General features: G+C 39.4%; 1 protein-coding gene across 5 annotated transcripts in view; it reads left to right on the forward strand.

Moving 5' to 3' along the window:
• The first annotated feature begins 1,468 nt into the window (after positions 1-1,468).
• The window catches only part of LOC136426002 (tight junction protein ZO-1-like), a 36,325-nt gene continuing 16,239 nt past the window's right edge, over positions 1,469-21,554 (forward strand). For 3 of the 5 annotated variants that reach the window (XM_066414920.1, XM_066414921.1, XM_066414922.1), the window contains exons 1-15: positions 1,469-1,785; positions 5,290-5,515; positions 7,180-7,270; positions 11,504-11,551; positions 11,799-11,923; positions 12,351-12,453; positions 12,999-13,095; positions 13,692-13,795; positions 14,620-14,785; positions 15,612-15,794; positions 17,290-17,340; positions 18,429-18,516; positions 18,918-19,068; positions 20,764-20,866; positions 20,992-21,040. In XM_066414920.1, coding sequence (XP_066271017.1) covers positions 1,503-1,785; positions 5,290-5,515; positions 7,180-7,270; positions 11,504-11,551; positions 11,799-11,923; positions 12,351-12,453; positions 12,999-13,095; positions 13,692-13,795; positions 14,620-14,785; positions 15,612-15,794; positions 17,290-17,340; positions 18,429-18,516; positions 18,918-19,068; positions 20,764-20,866; positions 20,992-21,040 — 1,868 coding nt within the window. In that variant the 5' untranslated portion in view covers positions 1,469-1,502. Of the gene's footprint in view, positions 1,786-5,289; positions 5,516-6,644; positions 6,788-7,179; positions 7,271-11,503; positions 11,552-11,798; positions 11,924-12,350; positions 12,454-12,998; positions 13,096-13,691; positions 13,796-14,619; positions 14,786-15,611; positions 15,795-17,289; positions 17,341-18,428; positions 18,517-18,917; positions 19,069-20,763; positions 20,867-20,991; positions 21,041-21,554 lie in introns of those variants that run through there. The other 2 variants (XM_066414923.1, XM_066414924.1) reach the window with 2 other exon arrangements.

Below are 21,554 nucleotides of genomic sequence, written 5' to 3' on the forward strand. Positions count from 1 at the left end.
CCCTTTGATACTCGAGAATACCAAAAGGTAGGCATCCGAATTAGCAATGACTTGACGGTACAATTATGTACGAGAGTCCGATACTTAGGGGACAATGTGGCCAAGACCAAAACGTCGGGTTGGGATCAGTGGCGGCCTCGACCGTGCAAATTCATAGTAGTGGCGCGGTCATCTGCGGATATTACAAACCAATAACGTTATATTGCAGAGACAAGGTTCGCCGATTTTTACACAGTATTACTAAAGAGATCTTTTATTCCTCTTCTGTCTAGTCATTTGGTACATGACAACATTTCACTTTTTCAGAATTAAAGCTTTCACGGCGATAAGGTTAAAGGAATACATCTACATCTACATAGGTGTTGCCCCCAAATAACCCCTTCAGGGGCATAGTAGGGGGGGAGTTGAGGTTCCGGGCTAAGGCGGGCAGGCCTCCAGCCTGGCACGGAACGACTCAACAATACCGAGCAGTGCTTAAGCTGTCAGGTTTTCTCACCATTACAGCTTCTCAGTGCCAACTTTTTCAGACCCTCTAAAACAAGGGGTACTGTTTTTATTTCACTGGTTTATGGTTCCTTTCCTCCAAAATGCCCCCAATATGTTATACATCAATAGAAAGCTAAGAGTCTACCCTTTCTATTGGTGTCGTGCAACTTTGGCGTACCCAGCCCTATCTCTCATTTCTGGGCCCCTCAAAGAGATGTGTATAGTACTATAGTTGCATGTTAATCTCCAAGCAGATGTAAAGATCTGGCTCATTCTCATTCTTCATTTTCTTAAAGGAGGTGAACCGTTAAAATGTGCAATACTATGAAAAATGAAATAAGATAAAATAAAATTTAGATAGGACTAAATGATGCAGTGACAGGCGTAAAGCATTGAGAATAAGCAGGATTCTTACATCTCCTTGGATATTACCACTGAAACTACCAAATATGGTCGTGTGGGACAACTGAGTATCTCGTACCCTGACTTACGCCGTTTAAAGGCCTTTAAAACGCATCCGGTATTGATTGACGAAGGTATCAAATATATCGTTTTGCGTGGAACCTCTAATGGCTTTTCTGAATCTTGAACTGATGAAGGTTGTAGTTCTGATATATTTCGATAGGAGGCTGCTCAAGACTTACAAACTTTATGCAATGAGGTTTATTGTCATCACAAGCAAAGTTAACGTTACATTCCATCATCAAAAACAAGATCTTTTCTTCTCACAACCAATGGTTTTTACTGTCATCGTGTGCAGCTTGAGGCTAGAAACGTCATCAAACACTTTTCGCGCGCTTTGTTTTGTCTCTGTCAATCAATCATTTGTTTCTGTCAATCAATCAACCGGCGTCCAACCAGAGGCGGGGGAGGTGGGAAGAACTCCAACTTGTGAGCAAGGCACATAACTTTGAGTCAGGACCATGAATAATACATTCCTCTGTACCGGAACTGTTACTTTGTTTACATTATGCCGTTTCCCGGGCGCACTTCCTGTGGTGTAGTAAGTCGCAGCAATGGCGGGGAGAAGCACGACCCATGCACGGCTTCTAGCAAAACATCGGGCGGCGATCGTTCAAGACTTAGACGTGGCTAAGATCATCCCCTCCTTGGTCTACACAGGCGTCTTCAGCTTGGTAGAAGAAGGAGAGATCCTGAGCGAGAGGACCCGGCAGCTACAGACCGAGGTATTTGTGGACTTGCTCTCGAGGAAGGGTCCCGCGGCGTTTCAGGAATTTTGTTCGGCGTTGGAGGACAGCTTTCCGCACCTGCTGACGTGCTTTCTACTCGACAACCCCGGTAAGGAAACCCTCCGACTCTTCCACAACTTCGTACCATTTCCTAACTCTCATTTCTGGGCCCCTCAAACGATTTAGAGCGACGCGAGTAGTATGATAATGAGTAGTTTTTCCCGCTGTGCAGAGGTGGGTGGGTATACAGGTAACAGGTCAACTCGCCCCAAGTCCAACTCGCCCCAAAAATTTACTACCAACTCGCCCCAAATTGCGGCTTATCAAGATTGGCTTCATATGCATATATCCCACTTCTAAATATTGATTGACATGCTAAGAAAGCCTTGTGACTCTAATTTCAACTTTCTCTTCTCTGGTCGGCATTTAACGCCGATGGATGCAGGAAGCGCCGGCGGGCCATGTTGCATGTCGGCCCGCCGGTTCACCGGGACCTGCGCCCGCTCACTGTAATCTCAAGCATGGCTGACTGCTGGCTCAAGTTATTATTCAAGTTCATGCTCGAAGATGCTTAGTTTCCTAGCACATAGACCTCAGCAGTCTTTTGGATCGCCATGCTTGAGACTAGAGCTAGCGGCCGTGCACGGTGTCATGGCGGGCCGATATGCCGACCGGGTCCGCCAGCGAATACCTATCGCGAGTTCGTTGCCAAAATACGTCAAAAAAGGTAAATTAAAGTCAGAAGGTTTTGTTACTACGTAAAGTAATATTTACAAGTAGGATTCATGCATATAAAACCAGTATAAAACCAATTTTGATAAGTTTTAATCTGGGGCGAGTTGGTAGTAAATAGTTGGGGCGAGTTGGACTTGGGGCGAGTTGACTAGGATTCGGTATACACCAGGGACACAACAAACCAGAAATGTTGCAACAAAAATCGCTTTAACATCCTCTGGAGCTAGTTTTGGAAGGAATTTTGGCAATCTTCCATATCTACAACCCCAAATCATCTCCCTATTTCTCGCCCTGGCGATCTGGATAAAGTATTACGATAGTTGTGAGCTCTTTCACCCCTTCCACCCCACACGCTGTTACCGTTACTTTTGGTGTTGTATCTGTTTGTGAAATTGACACAAGGGTTTGTTGACAAATGCTACAAAATTCAATCCGCTGGCTTAAAAGATATTATAATACATTCGTTCGATTCCATTACTTGTTGTTTTAGTCTAATATTTTATGATGTTTTTGGAACACTTCCCCCATCCCACAAGTGTTTATTTATAGTGCTTAATTTACATTGCAATATATCATTCAATTAGAGTATTTATGGGAGGGTCAGTATGGGGGAGTGACGATGAATTACTCGAAATTGTCGACCTTCACTAAATCACTATGTTGTTATTGCCCTTAGATGATGAAATGCATTGCGATAAATTCAACCACCTAACCTCTCCAGTTTCACTCTACTCTACTCTACTTCATACAAAATCTGATGTTTTCTGATACTTTGAGAATCGATTTTTTTAAACATACCTGTAATATGATAGTAACTTTTTTCAAGTACATGTGATTGCTGACCCATTCACAAAACCTGGAAATGCTGCAGCGAACGTTTTATAAAGCAAACGTTTTATATTGATGTCAACAACAGATGCCCTGATTTCAATTGATTTTATAGACAACAGATTTCAACCCATGAAATGTACAATAATAAAATACTTGACATTGTAGATTTTGGGGTAATTGTCAGTCAAATTACCAAATCGATATTTGAAAATTTTGACACATCCTTAAACAGCCATTTGAAACCACAAAATGACCTCTGGTGCTCTCCCAAATGTTAGCATGTAAAGTTGGGTCAACAGTAAAAATTCATTTGTACATGGTCCAACTGCAAATCAAATTGACAGATGTTGAAATATCACATCCATGGTAAACTAGTACGAAGTTTGGAAGGCAACACTTAAGTATTTGGTCACATAACTTCATAGGTTGTAATAGTACTGCCGACCAAGTAATTATGTTTCATTTCATATTTTGATATATCAAGTAAAGTTTATTTAGCACTTAGCAGGGTTAAATAGATAAGATTATTTCTCTGTTGTAATTTGTATACCACAGTTTTTCATTGTTATGTACAAGTACAAAATGACTTTCAACATCAACAATTTTCTCTCAAGAGATAATGTTTTATTGTATATATGAATAGATTTTTTCACAAAGGCATTTTATATGATAATCCTGTGAAAAATGTAGAATAGTGCAGTACCAAAGAAAGCTGCCAAGGGGGGAGGGGGGCAAGAAATCTAACCGTTTCTTTAACCAAACATCAAATTACGTTGATGAAGGTTAGACATCCAGGTAGTAAGATACGCCAAAAATAGTTACTCCAGCAACTGGATTAAATTTTGAAACAGTCAGACATTTCAGACAGCATCCGCTGTCTTTCGTCAGTGACAACATCAAATTGATTAATTGACATTTCCATACATGCTGTTAAAAACCACCAAGAAAACTTCAAATCACAAATTTGAAAGCGTATCAGTAAAGGTAATTGTATGGCTACATCTAACTTATAAGGTTTGTGCAAAATTACCGAGCAGATATCACGACCCCAGCATATGATAGCAATCATTCGCTGAAATGTCAAGAATCCAGTTTTGGGTGAAGAAGAGAGAAACCAGGTTCTAGCCCCTCCAGGCTCAAGCCTAAATATACATCTGTTGCTGCCACAAATACAATTCTAAGCAATAGAACTTATACATTAAGACAGTAACTACATACATGTACATGTACCTGTATTAAATCTAAGTACGTACTAGTAATTGTATTTCATTCACTGGTTACTGCACATTTTGTCCTACTGTACCTTGTGCTGCAACTGCAAGTTGCAGTCAAATGGCATGTAGCCAGGTGGCAAGATTGTGAACAATCACAACAGAGGTTCTTGACTTTGTTCTTGATTGTAAATTTGTCCTACCGCGAGTATGCATGCTGTCCTGAAAATATTATGATTACTAGAATAGCCTACTTTTGCATTTTTAATACTGCACTATTAATAAAGTAATGCATTCATCCTCATTTGAAGTGAAGCGTGATGCTTTTTCAAGTAGCTAGTGGTAGTGCAATGCGGCTTCGCTACGGCTCACGTTTTTGGCAAAGCACCCCTACTCTTCTTGAAGTATGTTGGGTTCTTTTATGTTCAGAGGTTTGACGCTCGAGGGCCGAGGCTTATGACTGTGTAAATTTTGATGTTATACTATAGCCTCAAGAAAATGGAATGTAACATTTTCATTCTCTTTAAAACCTTCAGAAATCTCACAAAAGGCAAAAGTATCTTTGAGAAAATGTATGAAAATACAATATGCATGTAGGCTGTTATGTATTGTCTATGAGCTGTAACTCACAATATATTGTTTAAAGAATCACTGTATTCTCTGGCAAATGTTTAAAAAGTCTTTTTACACCTGGAGGGTCTGCACCTGAAGTAGACAACCTGTGGGGAGACCTACGCATGTCTGCTGCCATGCATCAGACCCTGATGTTTACAAACAATTTATATATTGATTGATTGACTGATTGATTGATTGATTGATTTACTACTTCTCTCTAGATGTGACGTCAGAAGCCGAAGAAGAAAAGTCTCCGTCCAAGGCGCTACAGCTCGGCTTCGAGCTCGCGCTGAAGGAGCGAGATGCGGTGCTACGGGAGAACGCCCTGGCGCTGAAAGAGCGAGACACGGCCATGAAACAGTACCAGGAGATGAAGCATGAGAGAGACCGGGCTCTGGCGAGTCTAGAGAGTCTGTCCACCAAACCGAGTCAGGGGCTTACACAAAGGTATGTAACCACCTAGCGGGTTTGGATCAAACTGCAGGGGTTTTTCTAGAAAAATTGAATAAGAGGGAGCACACACATGCGAGGGAACGAATTCTATGTATTTATGGATGAATCGATTGCTGAGTGAAGGCTGTATGCTCATATTAAGCTAAAATCTGATTTTGACAAGGGGGAGCTGGGATGAAACATGAGGGTGCCCCTCTTTCCTGATTTAGATGAACCCCTGAAACTGTATTGAATTTAGCTCTAGCCAGATTTAGTCGGTATGCAGATATAAGCTGAACTGGATTTGAAAATCTTGTCTTAACATATTCTACCAGAAAGCAACCCAGATTTAATCTTGTCTAAGCTGGATTAGCTATCCTATTCTGAAGTGGGATCCAATTATTAAACCTTTCAAGGTGATCAGCCCTACTAATGCACCTGTTGTGTCTTTTTTCCAATACATTTACATGTACTTTGCAGCTTTAGGCCACACCAATTTAATTTCTTGGTTGACGGATTTTTTTTTTCAATTATAGCAAACTTTCCTCTGAGATTCTGTTTTCCTGCTGATTTTCCAATCTAGCATTTCTTTTAGATTCCATTAACCAAGAAATTAAAATGGTGTGGCCTCAGAAACATTTTTGGAACCTTGCACCATCATATGTGAAAGAATGAATTAAGGTGATCAGCCCTTCTAATGCACCTGTTTTGTTTGGCTTCCAATACATTTACTATGCAGTTCTAGGGTTTAGAAAAAAGAAAAACATTTTTCAAACCTTGAACCATTATATGGGAAAGAATGAATCGATCCCTCCTGTATACAAAACAAGAAAACTTAGTCCCTGGTAACCTTGGTGTGACCTTGATTACCGGTACTTTGTTTCATGGTGATTGTGTGTAAAACATTACTACTAATGGAAAACCACAGTTCCATCTGTCTTCTGGTGTTTTCTATTATCCTCACAACTCAGAAATAATGAAATAATAGCATCTTTCCCATTAACTAATTACACCAGGCTAACGTCAATTCCAGCGTTAATGTATTTTGCATATTGAAATTGGAAAAACAAATGGAAGATTTTCATTGGGAGGAAGCTGTCGCACATCCATTCGGGAGTTCTGTTTGCCACTAGAAAGTCTTGTCTTGGTGTTGGTGAGATATTGCCAGGCGTAGCAGGAACGTTTCTGTGAAACTATGGCGTCCTCACGAAGATTACGTTCCAGAGTTTTTCACCGGAGTTTCTCTTGTCCCAATCTGAAGCTTGCGCCAGCAAGTGTTGAGTCAAGGTCAGAAGATGCCGTAAACAGTTAGCAAATTGTTTGCAAATATTCCAAGGGGCTTGGTCATATTTGTTGTACAAAAGGTTAAGGACAGCAAATTGATGGCAATCCTTGGGCTTTTGTTGGTATGCTGTGCAAAATTCGGCTGTCGTGTGACAGAAAATGTTGAATTGTTGTAAGAGTTGTTGTAGGTTGTTGTAGAGTTGTTTTAGGTTGTTGTCGACGGTCTTTTCTGTCATTGCCTTCCCGAAGATCTTTCAACAGAAGAATCGAACTACAAATGTTACCACACTGCAATGATATAATGCAGGTAGTCTTGAGTTTTTTTAAAGGGGATGGTGCAAACTGCAAAGTACTTTACTGTATCTGTTCATTCATCTGTTTCGTTTTTCCTCCAGGTTTGGTGGGTCACAGGGTTTACAAGGATCGCCGGGGGAGAGACAAACACGAACACGAAGGGAAAGGCGCAGAGGCAAGGACGAGACAGAAGTGAGTAGAAAATTTGTACATACAGGAAAGGATAAGACAGAAATAAGTAGAACATTTGTTGAGACAAAAGTAAGTACTAACATAATTCCACCAGGGTACATAATTTCGCCCTGAAAAGATACGTCCAAACTGATCTCCAACCCAATGTTCCCCAGTATAATGCGACTTCCCGTAGATCTAAACTGTGCAAACCTTGGGGGTGCTGCACTAGAGATCTCTCAAACCCAGTTTTTCAAAGTGGCAAACTTATGTAACCCAGTGGATTGATGTTAATCGACTTAATGGAGGTTAGAACATTTGCACATTCAGAAAAGGATGAGAAAGAAGTAAGTAGAAAATGTCAGGAAAGTACAAGACAGAAGTAAGCAGAATATTCAGACAATAGAAGTAAGCAGCATTTTCGGACAATATTGTCTTATTGCTTTCATCAACACTTATCGCAATGATATTTTAAAACCTGCTATATTCGAATGTTGCCGTTTTCACAAACCAATGGGGTTGCTTGTCTGTTACGGATGTAGTTTGTGAGTCATTGCAGCCAGATATAAGAAGGTTTGTGATTGGCTGATCAGTAAGAAAACATTTTTTGGATGCTTGAGAAGTTAGATACATTCATACAGGTCAATATTTTACCAGTGAGGATGTAGTTGTCGACAAGTGTGTATGGGATGATTGTTGTAACATAGTCCAGCTGTTAGAAAAATGTCGAACAGTTTTTAGCTGTGTCCTTCTTGTTTTTTGAGACACACCCATTTTTTAGCAGCCCAGGAAATGGTAGGTAGATTGTATTTCTGATTTATTTACCTACTTGTTGGTTCTAAGACATTTTAAAGTAAAAATTTAGCAGACACTACGGAAAAAAAGGGCTCGGAGGGATACTTTTAACTACATTTATATTTGCTGCCTAAGCTGCAAAATTGGTACATTCTTTTCTGTATGTCCCTGACAATATTCCAGGATTCAAAATCCGAAAACCAACAAGTTTGATTGGTATGGCCTAAGTAAAAGGCCTACATGTATTCCTACATGTTGATTTGGCAGATTTCATCCGAGCACTTTGCAATTATGGACAAATTTGATGGAATTGATGGTAAAATTGGCTGGTAAATGCTCTAACGACTGTACAAAAAATTGCAAACTGGAGTGATGTTACCGCACAAGGTTGCGTTTTTGAAGTATTATGAATTGTAGAAAGGAGCTTTATTTCATTAACGGTACTGATGAATTTTTTTTTTTTATTAGAATTTCTCATAAATTATGTTGTCCTGAGTTCTCTGCTATTACTCAACCCATTGCTATTGTGGTATCATATTTCATTTCCTCTTAGGTCAGAATTTAGGAAATCTCCTGGTATGTTGATATAGATAGCAAAGGTCACCCACTACAAATGACAGCAGCATATGGTAGGATCCCTGTCAAAAATACATGCTATCATCTATACAAAACAAACCAGAATGTAACAGAAAATGATGTTTCAAAAATCTTGGAAAAAACCTTGGGTAGAATTTCTACCACTCCAATTCCACTGATAGTGATAGATATGAAATGGAGTTAACGTTTCTGCTGTCGTGACCTTTTTTTCGGGAGACCTGTTCCCAAATATACACATGTCCCAGGAAATGTGTGACCAACACCCCACTGACTTGGTTCACTGGAATTATTCGGTCGTCAATTCAGGTAAAGATTTGTATAGTTAGATGTTTAGACATTGTCAGTTCTTCAGTGACTAATCGCTGCAAAGCTTTACTGTTTCTTTGCTAAATTGTTGCCATTTTGTCCTCTTGAAGCGTTGTTTATAAGGAAGTGAACCCTGCCCTTGCTGGGACTGAGAGTAACCTTACACCCTCCCCTACTATCCCATGGGTTTGACAACTGTTCCAGTCCAAGATCTTTTTCTTTGTCTCAGTGTATTTTGTAGAGGACTTGGTTTTCGTTCCACATTCCGTGAATTTCCAACATGAAGAAGTTATGGGAGGATGTATTCCGTTCATCCACAAGGAAGAATCAGTCTAGGTCTCATCTTCAGCCAAAATCTCATTTCCAGGTCAGTTTGTAGAATAGTGGGGCAGGGTTTTCCTTCCCTGTGTTAAATAGGTCATAGCTTGGGTTGTGTTGTAAGAGAAAGAAGCCTTTGTTTTCCAGTAACTTTGTGAGATTTAAAGGAAACCCAAGCAATATAAGGGCCCGAAAATCGGAGTTTGAAAGTACAATTAATGAAGTAATTCCAATATATGATTAGTTCAAACAACACTATCACAATGTGTTGCGACATCCATCATGCAAAAATAGACGTCGTTGTGATGTGAGAACTCACTGAAAATCGTCGCCGGAGTTTCTGTAGGCTCGCGAAACTAAGGGAATCATTGTTCGGCACGTTTTGGGGCGGTTTTAAAATGCTCAAAGTATGAAGTTATTACTCAAATGTGCTAAATAGTGTTAGTAAATGTCACTACCATAAAGATTTCAGCATGTTTTTATTTCCATATTTTAGGCCCTAATATTGCTTTGGTTGAATTTTGAACTTCCTAATCGTCTATCATGCCATTTTCACGGTATTTTGGGGGCCAGATTTCAGTGACTGTTCTATGGCACTGTTGACAAGCAATTATTGTCATGTCATAAAGTTTTATTTTTGTAGAAGTCAAGTGGGACAGAATGGTTGGAATTTCTGTCTGCCCCTAGTGGCTAAATTTTGTCCACTGATGGAACTTAGAAAGAAAGGAAAGAAGAGTTAACTTTAAGCTTGGCATGTGGTATTAGTTGAACTTGAATGTATGCTTTATGAATCATGGTCAGCGAAAAGGCAATTTGGTCAGTTTAACCCTGTGGCGAGGTCCTCTTCATGGTCACCACCACTCAGACAGGTCAAGGGTCAAGGGAGGTCAACAGCAACTCATAAATCTCTGACATTTTGGAAGGAACCAAGAAGACTAACTGATAGGGGAGATTTTTTTTATTGTTAGCAATTTGGTTTGTAGGATCCATTTGGGTTTGTTCCTTGATATCCCTCTTTATACTAACAACAAATTGTTTGCAAATGTGTGAATACACTTGTCTTCTTTTCTATAGAACACCGAGAACAATACAGAGAAACAACTTTGTATTTCACACTGTACTATGTCTGTAGCCTCTTTGTGTAGATGGCTTGTTGATGTGTTACAGACTGTTAGAACCAGACTGCCCTTAGTCCCTGTGGTATAGTAGTTCCCAGCTGCTATACACTACAGTGGAATGACAATATTATGCTGTGCGCCAGATGTTTTTTCTATTACTAACTCACAAGAACAGATATACATGTTGTACAGTCAAAACTTCCCATGGCAAGAAGACCACTCAGGGGACCGGGAAAATGTGGCCTATGTGGACAGGTGGTCAATATAGACAGGATTCTTTATACTTGAGTCAGTTGTAAAATTACCAAAAGGACCACCAAAAAGTGGTCACATTGGCCAGGTGGTCCGTAAGTATAAATGATCACTTGTAGTTGTACAGGTTTATCTATACTAAGTCTTGTTGTTGAACTTGAAGACATAAAAGAAAAAGAATTTTATTGCGCGACAATTGCAACAGGTATAATGTATGGCAACTTGTAGATACATAACAAGTGAACTATTTCTAATACAGTATCTAATATCAATGTTCAAGAACTAATCTAATACGTGAGTAGAAGTGTCCATGTGGTAACAAGACTGCATTGTCCCAAGGTTGTATTCACCCCTAAGGGAGTAACCCCTCCCTTAACACATTCCAGCCTGTTCTTGACAATTGAAATACATGCATTTCTAATATCTAATATCAATTTTAAAGAACTAATCTAATACATGAATAGAGGTGTCCATGTGGTAACGCATTGTCCCAAGGTTGTATTCACCCCTAAGGGAATAACCCCTCCCTTAACACATTCCAGCTTGCTCTTGACCATATGTGGCCCAGGTGTTCATCTGCAAGTTCAAAATCTTTCCTGCCGATTGTAGCTTGCAGGTTGATATTTCAAGTCGAAATATAGAGGATCCATCAAGTTTTTGTAAACCCACGACTTCTCATACATAAATGCAGCAAAGCCTGATTTAAATCAAGCCTCCTGTAACCGCTCGCCGCCCTGTAACCGCTCACTGCGGGGAGGGGACAAAAAACCCCAAACAGCTGGAGTTTGCGTTATACAGACTAAATGCAAAGAAGACCGTTAATTCTAGACCGTTACCTGACTGATGACTATGTTTTTATACTTTACAGGCGAGAGAACAAGTGGTTTGGGAACAGTTGAGCTTTACAATCAACAGGGTAAGTAAGATTTACCTCACCAATTAGATAAATGTCACATGCGCTGGTAGGATTTGTGGATGGCTTAAGGGGAGCGTATAGGATTTAGCATTCTAGGAAAAGGATTTTCATGAAGTAAATGTTGTGCTGCTGACAGCTGTTGTTGTTGTTGTTTTTTTGTTGTTAGGTACCAGGGTTTGGTTTTTAAGTGGAGGCAGAGACAACCCACATTGTGTTGTTGTTTATGTTGTTGTTGTTGTTTATTTAGGCACCAGGGTATGGTTTTGGTATAGCAGTAAGTGGAGGCAGAGACAACCCACACTTCACAAGTGGGGAAACGTCAATCGTCATCTCAGACGTGTTACCAGGGGGGCCTGCGGAGGGGCTACTGAAGTAAGTCACTCATTTGTTTTCTTGATGATTCATCCTAAAGAATCATCTCACTTCAAATGTGAGGCTATCTTTTCTTGATCTGGCTCATTCATTATTTTCATGACTCATTCTAAAGAATCATCGCACTTCAAATGTGAGGCTAACTTTACTTTAGGTAAACAACATTTGTTGTCACAGTCACTGACGAAAAGTAGTGGATGCTACTTGAAACGTCTGACCGTTTCCAAAATCATATCTTGAGTAATTGCTTTTTGGCGTAACATTTGTTGGTGAAGTACTTTTTTTTTTAAAACTGCATTCCATCTATTATAAGTGGATGGAATCTGCCATCTCTGATCGCTTTTTTTGTACAATTTAGATTCAAGATCAATTGAAATAGAAATTCAGAATTTAACTACATGTTTTTTAAATATTTTTGATATTCCAGAGTTAATGACCGAGTCGTGAGCGTGAACAGGGCATCTCTGGACCATGTAGACCACAGCCAGGCTGTCAACATCCTGAAGGACAGCAGAGACAGCGCTGTTATTGTAAGTTAGTTAACAGGTCTCTATAGTATAACAGCATGGACAGTGCTGTTCTAGGGCTAGGCCCAGCTAGCCCTTTGTAATAGCCACAGACTAGTTGGGCAGCCCTGGCTGTGCGTGCTGAACAGCCCAACCAATAGGTAAAAATAGATAACAACAATCTCAACAGTTCATGAGGAATAGGTAAGAATCCTGCATTCTAGACTTGCTTTTTGCGGTGGATGCCTTCATTTGTGCTCAGGTGGCCAATAATATCTTTGTTGGGACGTCAACAGTGCCAGAAAACTATGAAAAATGTGCATAAAAATGATGCATGTATATGGAATATATTTCATTTGAAGTTTGCTTCTCAATTTGAGAGTGAGGAGTAGCATTAAGAAAGTTAGAATTTTCAGTAGGATACCCTGGACGGTGTTCAATTCTTGGGCAGTTTTTTTTTTAATGGTACAACTTTTAGGTGTACAACATGTCTGAAATTATGACTGAATTTAGTTTTGACTTTGATGTTGCTTAGTCATCCTAACATGTTTAGTCTTGGTTGTGTACAGGTCGTCAAGAGAAGGAATGTTGTCACGGTGCCAGGGACACCGGATGACAGACTACAGACCAAGAAAGTCACTCTGGCCAGAACCAAGAAGAAGGAAGGTCAGTCACGAAAGGCCTTGTAGATAACAGTCTGTTCTTGCAATAGAAAATGGGTCAGTAGAAAGTTAGGCTGCATACCTAAATGTAAAATCAGGTCACTAATGAAGTTTATGTTAAGTTATTCCTTTTGTGTTCTGTGGTTATGTAATAGGGCTCCCTTGGAAATCAGTTACTTGTTAATTGAAGGGACTACCCTAAAGATTGATAAATGAATAAATAAATAAATAAAAACGTGTGGTCTTCAATGTTGACTATAAAAGTATAGAAAATATTTATTTGGACTTTCGGCATTCATGCAAGGAAATGAAACAAGAGGATCTCAAATTTGATTAAAACTAAGATTTTGATTGAAACTAACTAAGATTGTGTTATACCTATTTAATTTGTTGTTTCACGAAAATATCTAAACCACAAGGAAAAGAATTGAGTTGACCTGGAAGTTATAAAGTTTCTATCAAAGTTGGAAATGTAGCAAGTGTTGTGGTGGGTTTCCAGTTTAGTGTCCTTCCTTTAATTCTTAAGGGAAAATCTAAGAAGTAGTGAAATGCTGAATAGGCTGATTGATTTATTGAATGCTTGTTCTTGTATTGTTCCAGACTATGGCATGAAGCTAGGATACCACCTGTATGTAAAGGAAGTAACAGAGAAAGGACTCGCAGCACAGTCAGGCCAGCTGGGGGAAGGAGACCTGCTCGTCAAGGTAACTATAACTTTTAATTTTATAACCTCAAACTTATCTGCATATTGTTCCTCGCTTGGGTAACACACGGTATACACATGTTTTTCTGGGCAAATGCTGTTCTAAACATTGATTGGGAAAGAGTTAGATTTGTCGTAATCTTCAATTATTTTTCTCAAACTTGCAGGAGAAAGCAAGGAAATGAAATTGTTTGGCCCACAGTCTTCAAGTAAATCTATTGAGGAATTTTGTCTTCTTTCTGTACCTACAGCCACAGTGCAAGTTGAATCTTTTTCTGGAAAAAGTTCAAGCGGTTTTGCCAAAAAGAAAACAAAAGAACTAATGAATAAAGACATTTGTGTGAAAACATTGAGTAGTGTCATGTCAGCTAGGTCTGTACCTCTGTACAGTAACTGTGACACTAACCCGTTTACTTGTGGTTGACATGATTTAAAGTTACAAGTTAAACCTGCTCAGCTGTTCTACTTGTTATCTCATTCTGTCACAAGTTTGTGAGTCATTCATCCTAAAAATTTAGGGACAGACAAGAAAAGCAGGCTATGAAAATAGGGAAGATATTCCAGCGAGGAAATTAAGAAATATTAATTTGAACTGTTTTGTTTTACCTGCTGACCAGGGAGGCAGCCATCTTGGTTTCCTGACCCAGCCGAAGTACTCAAACTGTTCATTTTGGTCACCTGACCAAGTCCAACCAATCAGGCTATTTTGCCAAGGGTGCTACCATCTTGTTCACCAATGTTTCAACACAACTTCCTCACTTCTTTGTGAATCCCTAATTTTACATAGAACTGATTAATAAATGTTTTGATTCTTTTTTTTTTTAGATCAACAACTCTTCGGTTGAGAACCTGTCCTTCACAGAGGCTAAGAAACTTTTGGAGAAGTCGAAGGACAAGTTGGTCCTGACGGTCCAGTCAGAGGGGGACTCCCCCCCAGCCTCCCCCCTCCAGGGCAGCCAGCTGTCGTTACCCAGAGACAGGGGGCCGTATGGTAGGTCCTGAATCTTGGGCTACTTTCAGCCTCCAGGTTTTGGGTGCTGTATGGTAACAGAAGAGTTGTGTAGAAAAACATGTTGTGTTTTACCCTTAGTGATATGGCACCGTTATTGTTAAACATGCCTTGGGCACTGTCATCTGGGATATGTATGCAAATTCTGTTGATTCGGCCATTCTCATGGACATTATCTTAACAGGTTGTTAAGTCAAGCTGATACACTTACTTGTAGCGTCATTGTCAATCATATGTGACTACCTAGACATGTATGGAAGTATGGATTCATTAGATGATTCAACCTTCTATGCATGTCATGTAATACAATGCCTCAGATTTCTTCCTACATTACATGGCCAAAAACTTTTGTATTTCCTTTATCAACTGGGCCATGTGTGGTGTTGTATACAGTCAAGAATTCTGTTCAGATTATTGCTTTTCCCTGTCCCTTATCTTCTCAAATGAAATTTTTGTCCTCCATGTTTTGTGTGAAGACTTCAGTCCAGACCGTTATGTTATGTGTTATTAAGTCAAACTGATAAATTTCTGACCATTTGCTTGTAGAGTTATTAGTCATGTATGGAAGAATGGATTCATTCATATTCCTCCTTCTGTGCATGTCATGTGATAGAATGATTCAGATTTATTTCTACATTGCATGGCAAATGAGTATCATTTTTTTCTGATCAGTATTTCCTTTATCAAACCTGTACATGGGCCCTGTGCAGTCTTGTATACAGTCAAGAATTCTGTTGAGATTATTGTTTTTCCCATACCTTGTCTTCTCGATTGTTTCAAATTTACATTCTCCATATTTTGTCCCCAGACTCCAGTCCAGACCGTGCAGCCACCCTCCCCCTCAGCGCTAAATCCCCCCTGCAGGCAGACCCCATGGACGCCCCCCAGTCCCCCTTCTCCGACGACAACTACAGAAGAACGTCGCCGTACGTAGACGAGGCTCCACCGCGACCACCGCTACCCAGACTCGACACCCCGCTAACCGACTCTGGTAGGTACAATGTGTTAACCTTTAGCACGCTTAAGTAGCCGTTTGGCACCCCATTCTCTATTGGTTACAGATTTAGGCAGCAGGGAGAAGGTTAAGCAAACTTTCTAATAATGCAATATGTCTGTTCTTTATAGATGAGGTAGTATGTTCTCTTCTACCTTCTTGTCACCTTACCATACAAAATTGTTCCTTATAGTGCTCATGTAAAAAGTCTAGTTTTTGTTTTAAGAAGTCTATCCCGTACAGTACAGGTTTGCATGTGTTGAATTTCTCTGATATTCATGATACTTTTATTTTGTCAACACAGGATTAGAGATTGTTTGCTGATTTTTTAGTTGTTCAGTTGGTATAGAAAGATTTTAGAAAACGACACAAAACATGTAATTGGGTAAATCCCCTGCATCTGATTGCACAAATCCCAGGATTTAAATTTGCCATTTTAGTGATTAAACAACAGCAACTGCTTTTGGTTAGCACTGTCGGTAAGACGACAAGATAACAGGAATCACAAGGACAACACAATAGCGAATCATTTTCAATTCCAAGAAAAGGACTTAACTGGCACTTTGCTTTGCTTTACCTAAAACCAGTGACATGCCTCAAGGCTTGTATGGATCAGCCAATTATAGCAATTATCATGAACTGTTGCCAAATCTTCGAAAGGAAAGTCTTTGTTCCTGAATTTGAAGCAGAGAGGAGAATTTTTTTCTACAAAATAAAATTACATCATTCTATCATGTGTAAGCTACATGATTATGCTCAGCTGCTAAATTGCAGGTTTGTGAACTAAACATGCAAAATTACAGGTTGCAAGCAGGTATTTTACACCCTTCAACCCCTTTCATCATGTAAAACCCCGACATTTGGAATGGTACAATGAAGACAGCAGTTCCTAGTTTGTGTGATGTCTCACTGTATTGTGTAATAATAAGTGGGTTCATGGTTCCAAATGCACGGCCTAGTTTCAAGGCACACATCCTAATTTCCATATCAGATGCACTCAGGAGCCCTGATTGTCCCAAAGATGTCCCAAATGGATTTTTGAGTTGTCCCGGATCAAATTTTGGTGGCCCCAGGACATCGGGACACCGTTAACTTCTAGCCCAGACAGCAAAATGCAAATTGCAAGATATAATATGTCAAAGTTGAAGGCCCCTGATCATGAACAAAACACTTCGGGACATGAATAAAGCATGGTTTAGACAAGAACTGTTGTCAAGTTCGGGGCCTTCACCTTTGACATGTTACCCTCAATGCATTTTGCTGTACATGCTCAGTTGGTACCATGAACTCACTTATTGTTGTGATTTCTTCGAGCACAGTCCAGAGTATGCAAGCCTCTCTCATCTATGTAAGCCCACAGTATTAATTTATAATTTTACCAATGAAAGAATTTTGACCTGAAATAAAAACCAGACAAAGAAAAATTACAAGGGGCTGAATCATCAACATGTTGGACTTGTAGTGACCAAGTTGTACTTGTCTACATTTGTAGATGCTCCCCCAAGGCCCCCTATCCCTGGACAAGAGTTGCTGAATCAGCTCGGTGGGTAGTGACTAGTCTATGTCACATGCATGATGCCCTGTCAGCCTGTCCCCTTGCTAGTAGATGCTTGTTTCATTTTCAAGCTGCTGATTTGAGTCCTTCGGTACCTTCAATGCAATGAGGGGCCCTCTAGGACAATTGCACTTTTTGCTTGTATGCCTCACTGAACTTGCACATTTTTACAGATATCTTGGTGCTTTTGCAATGGCTGACTTTTGCAGACTTTTGAGTTTACCCAAAGGATGTTAACTGATCATGAGAAACTCAGTACAATTCTAGCACTTTTTAGGTGAAGAGAGTGTATAACTTGGTAGGTATAGGCTCTCTTGAAAGCTGACATCTTACTATAGCAGCACAATACAATATGCACACAGGTCACGTTCACTCTGTGGTATGTCTGTGCTATATGGTGTCCCTGTCGATCTCTATACCATGCAGACAAAATGCTTGCTTTAAGTACCATAGAGGTGATATATTTTATTATATGCCTTGCATTATTTTTTGCAGCACATGCATAATACTATTTGGTGCTTGGTGCATTTCATTTATTTCTGAAATATTTCTGGAAAAGCAAGAGATACCATGCGAATGGTTGGTATAGACATTACTAGTGTGATATATTTCTGGTCATTATAGTAAATTATACACAGTAAACTGTCTATATCTTTTTGTTTTACTAGTTCCATTCGGTATAAAAGTTGGCTTGTCATAAATGACTGAAGAAAACCAATGTTTCTGTTTGCTTTGAATGTAATATTAGTTGTCAAAGTCCTGACAAAAAGTAGCTGAAAACGACATGTTTGTTGAGACATTTCTCAGTTTAATGTGACTTAGGTATGGATGTTCTATTGTTTTGGTTTTAAACACAAGGAGTCATGGTTTTGGCACATACCACAATCATGGATGAACCACGGCTTGAATACATGTCATAGTTTTGGTTCTCTCTGAGTTACTTATGAATCATGATTTTTACACCATGGTTTTTACATTAAATTGATGGCTATCACATTAAACAAATGATACACAGGTTATTTCACTGTAATATGTCTATGATTTTTTATTGACCATTTATGATATGTTTTTTCTAGGTCATTATGGTGATCCTTCGTCCGTAGGCAGTCGAGACAAGATACATGATGCTGTATATGGGAAGAAGTGGAGACAGGCTCCGTTTTAGTAAGACTCTTTCCTTAACTCAAACTGTACATTTTTGGTGTATGTAATCACCATAGATTCATTATTTGAGGGGAAAGGTCACAAGTTTCAGTAGCTTAGAGTTGTATACACCAATTAGCATCATTGTAGAGACCTCAATTGTTGAATCCTATAAGATTTTGTCCTGGTGACTTTCTTTGTTCTGTAGAGTTACAGAATTTCCAAATGTATTGTTGTGACCATACAGAAGTTAATCTGTAACTTAAGATATAAAACTAAAGTTCTTGAATAAGCCCATAGTTAGAAATGTCAAACTTTTTTGGCTGATAACCTAAGAATAATGAATGAATAATGATAGAAAATTAAAATAAGTAGAAAAAAATAGTCATGATTTTTGATGATTGTCTTTTTTATCTCTCTAGCTCAGAGCCGAGGTTAGTGAAGTTCCACAAGCAGGGTGCAGTTGGGATCCGTCTGGCTGGAGGGAACGAAGTGGGTATTTATGTGGCAGCTGTACAGGAGGACAGCGCAGCCTACCAGCAGGGTCTACAGACTGGAGACCAGCTTCTCAGTGTAAGTCTCATACATGTAATCTCCAAGCAGATGTAGGGGTGAATGAAGTGGGTGTTTATGTAGCAGCTGTACAGGAGGACAGCGCAGCCTACCAGCAAGGTCTACAGACTGGAGACCAGCTTCTCAGTGTAAGTCTCATACATGTAATCTCCAAGCAGATATTGTGGTGGAAGATCTGTAACGTTTTCTGACACTCAAGCTTCTCTGACATACATGTAGTGGGGTGGGCAGTTATCATGAGAAAAATGTTACAATCTTTGTGATTAAATTTGGCTGTGCCACTGTATCTATAAAATTATTAAAGTGCAGGTCCAAAATGCCTGGATGTCAGTGTACCGATTTGCTAACAACTGGCCAGTTCATCCACTTTCAAACTGGTTGAATCTCTCCTTTTTTGATGGACAGCTAGGATTGGTCTATACTTGTTTACATGAACCAGGCCTATGACTGATAAGTCAGAGATTTGAAACAGGCAACAAATTTGATTAAGTTACATCAACCTCTTTCGCCCCAGATGCCAGGAAAACATATCCCCATTTATGTTCATGAAATGTCTAAAATCTTATTAACCAGGCTAGGCATGGCGACCTTCAGATACTGTAAATGCAGAAATGTTTGCGAGGATTTAATGTAGCGGTGGGGAGAAAATGGAGTGTTCGCGGTGGTTTTGAGTTCGCATTTGAAATGATAGTAGTGCTACGGTCACACAATGGAACAGCTTTTTGCTGTGGTTTTAAGTTCGCGGTAAAGAGTTCACAGCGAAAAACGTGATAATGACACCCCACGAACATTTCTGCGTTTACAGTAACGGCAGTCCCACCCCATGTGTGTGCTGTGTGGTTCGTGCAGCCACATTTGGAAAACAGATAACCAGCCGCAGCATAGTTTGCATTACAATGAAATTGGTGCAGCAGGAAGCATGACATAGTTCTGCCATGAGCTGGAGCTTTCCCACGACTAACTGTCTTGTCAAATAGCCAGGACATATTTGATGTGTAAGATATACTTCCTGGGCTTCTACAATATTCATAGAACATGCTTTGTGTGTTTAGTTTATTAGCCAGATGTTTAGACTATTATTTCAAATGCCAGTTGGTGACCTGAGTCTTTAATGTACAAACATGCACATTCCAGTTTTTAAAAGTGGTTCAAGGCTGTGAAAAGTATCAAGCTATGTTAAGTCCATCAGACTTTTACATGTAGGAAGGTTCTTGTTGTACAAGGTCATCTGACTGATACTGCACTATCTACAAGAAATGCAAATATGTTGTTTAAATATACACATGTTATGTTGTTTTACAAAGCAACTGGAATATTTAATTGAATTCCTTTATTTATTCATTGATATTCATTAATGAATTTTATTGATAGTGACATTTATTTTTTTTCCAAATTTCTACTCAACCTCCAATGAATGAAGTTTTATTTTTGGTTTGTTTCGACACTGCAGTTTTCGTATGTTCTGCCAGAGGGGGTGAAGTCTGAGACCTCTGATTGCCTTGTTCATTAGACAAATAGGAAATCCAGGCTCATTTTATTGATCTTCATAGTGACATTGATTTTTTTTTACTCACTCCCAAGGGGTTTTAGGCTTGTCTGTCAGTTTCTGCGCTGCATTTTCTACATGTTCTGCTAGAGGGGGTGAAGTTTTTGATTGCCTTGATTTGTTCTAATAGATTGACATGTGTGTTTCAGGTGAATGAGATTGACATGCGAGCAATGACACGTGAGGAGGCTGTGCTGTTGTTACTCAGTCTACAGGACGAGATTAGGATAGTGGCCCAGGATAGGAAAGACAGTTAGTACCCATCTGTTATCTCAACATCTTCTTTCAGATTTCCAAAGATGAATGTAGCAAAACAGATAACATTTTGTACATGTACCGTATTACATAATACATGTAATGTTTTTACTGCATTGCAGAGTATGACAAAATCCTGGAGATGGGCTCTGGAGATTCGTTCTATATTAGGTATGTTACACCAGCTCTCTTCTTTTTTTTCTATTTGACCATCTTTTGCCAAGTATTATTACTACTTTTAGAAAATCTAAAGAAAAAAGGAGATTAAAAGAAATGTAAGAATGTTTGCTTAACATTCACAGATGCATTCATAAGCAAATTTGTTTGCAAGTTAGAGATGTGCATTTGGTTGTGTATACAAGGGTTGAATCATTACTAAATCATATCAGTATATGAATTTTCTGAAACACTCTTTAGAAAACATAAAGGAAAAGGGAAATGAATGTTAGAATTGCCTGATAACCTTTTCCTAAGCTGTTTTACATTCTCAGATGCATTAATGAGTAAAGTGAACATAATTACAAGTTGAAGATCTGCATTTGCATTTCAACCACCTCCAGTCACATGCCACTCTAAAGCAGCATTTACTGGAGTAAATGAAGTATCCAAAGCATCCCCGTCTATTCTTACATAGTTACCCCCTCCCTGTCCTGAGCAACCACCTGTCCCCAGCAACCATTTATCC

Source organism: Branchiostoma lanceolatum, chromosome 19 (assembly GCF_035083965.1).
Source record: "Branchiostoma lanceolatum isolate klBraLanc5 chromosome 19, klBraLanc5.hap2, whole genome shotgun sequence".
Classification (NCBI taxonomy): Eukaryota; Metazoa; Chordata; class Leptocardii; order Amphioxiformes; family Branchiostomatidae; genus Branchiostoma; species Branchiostoma lanceolatum.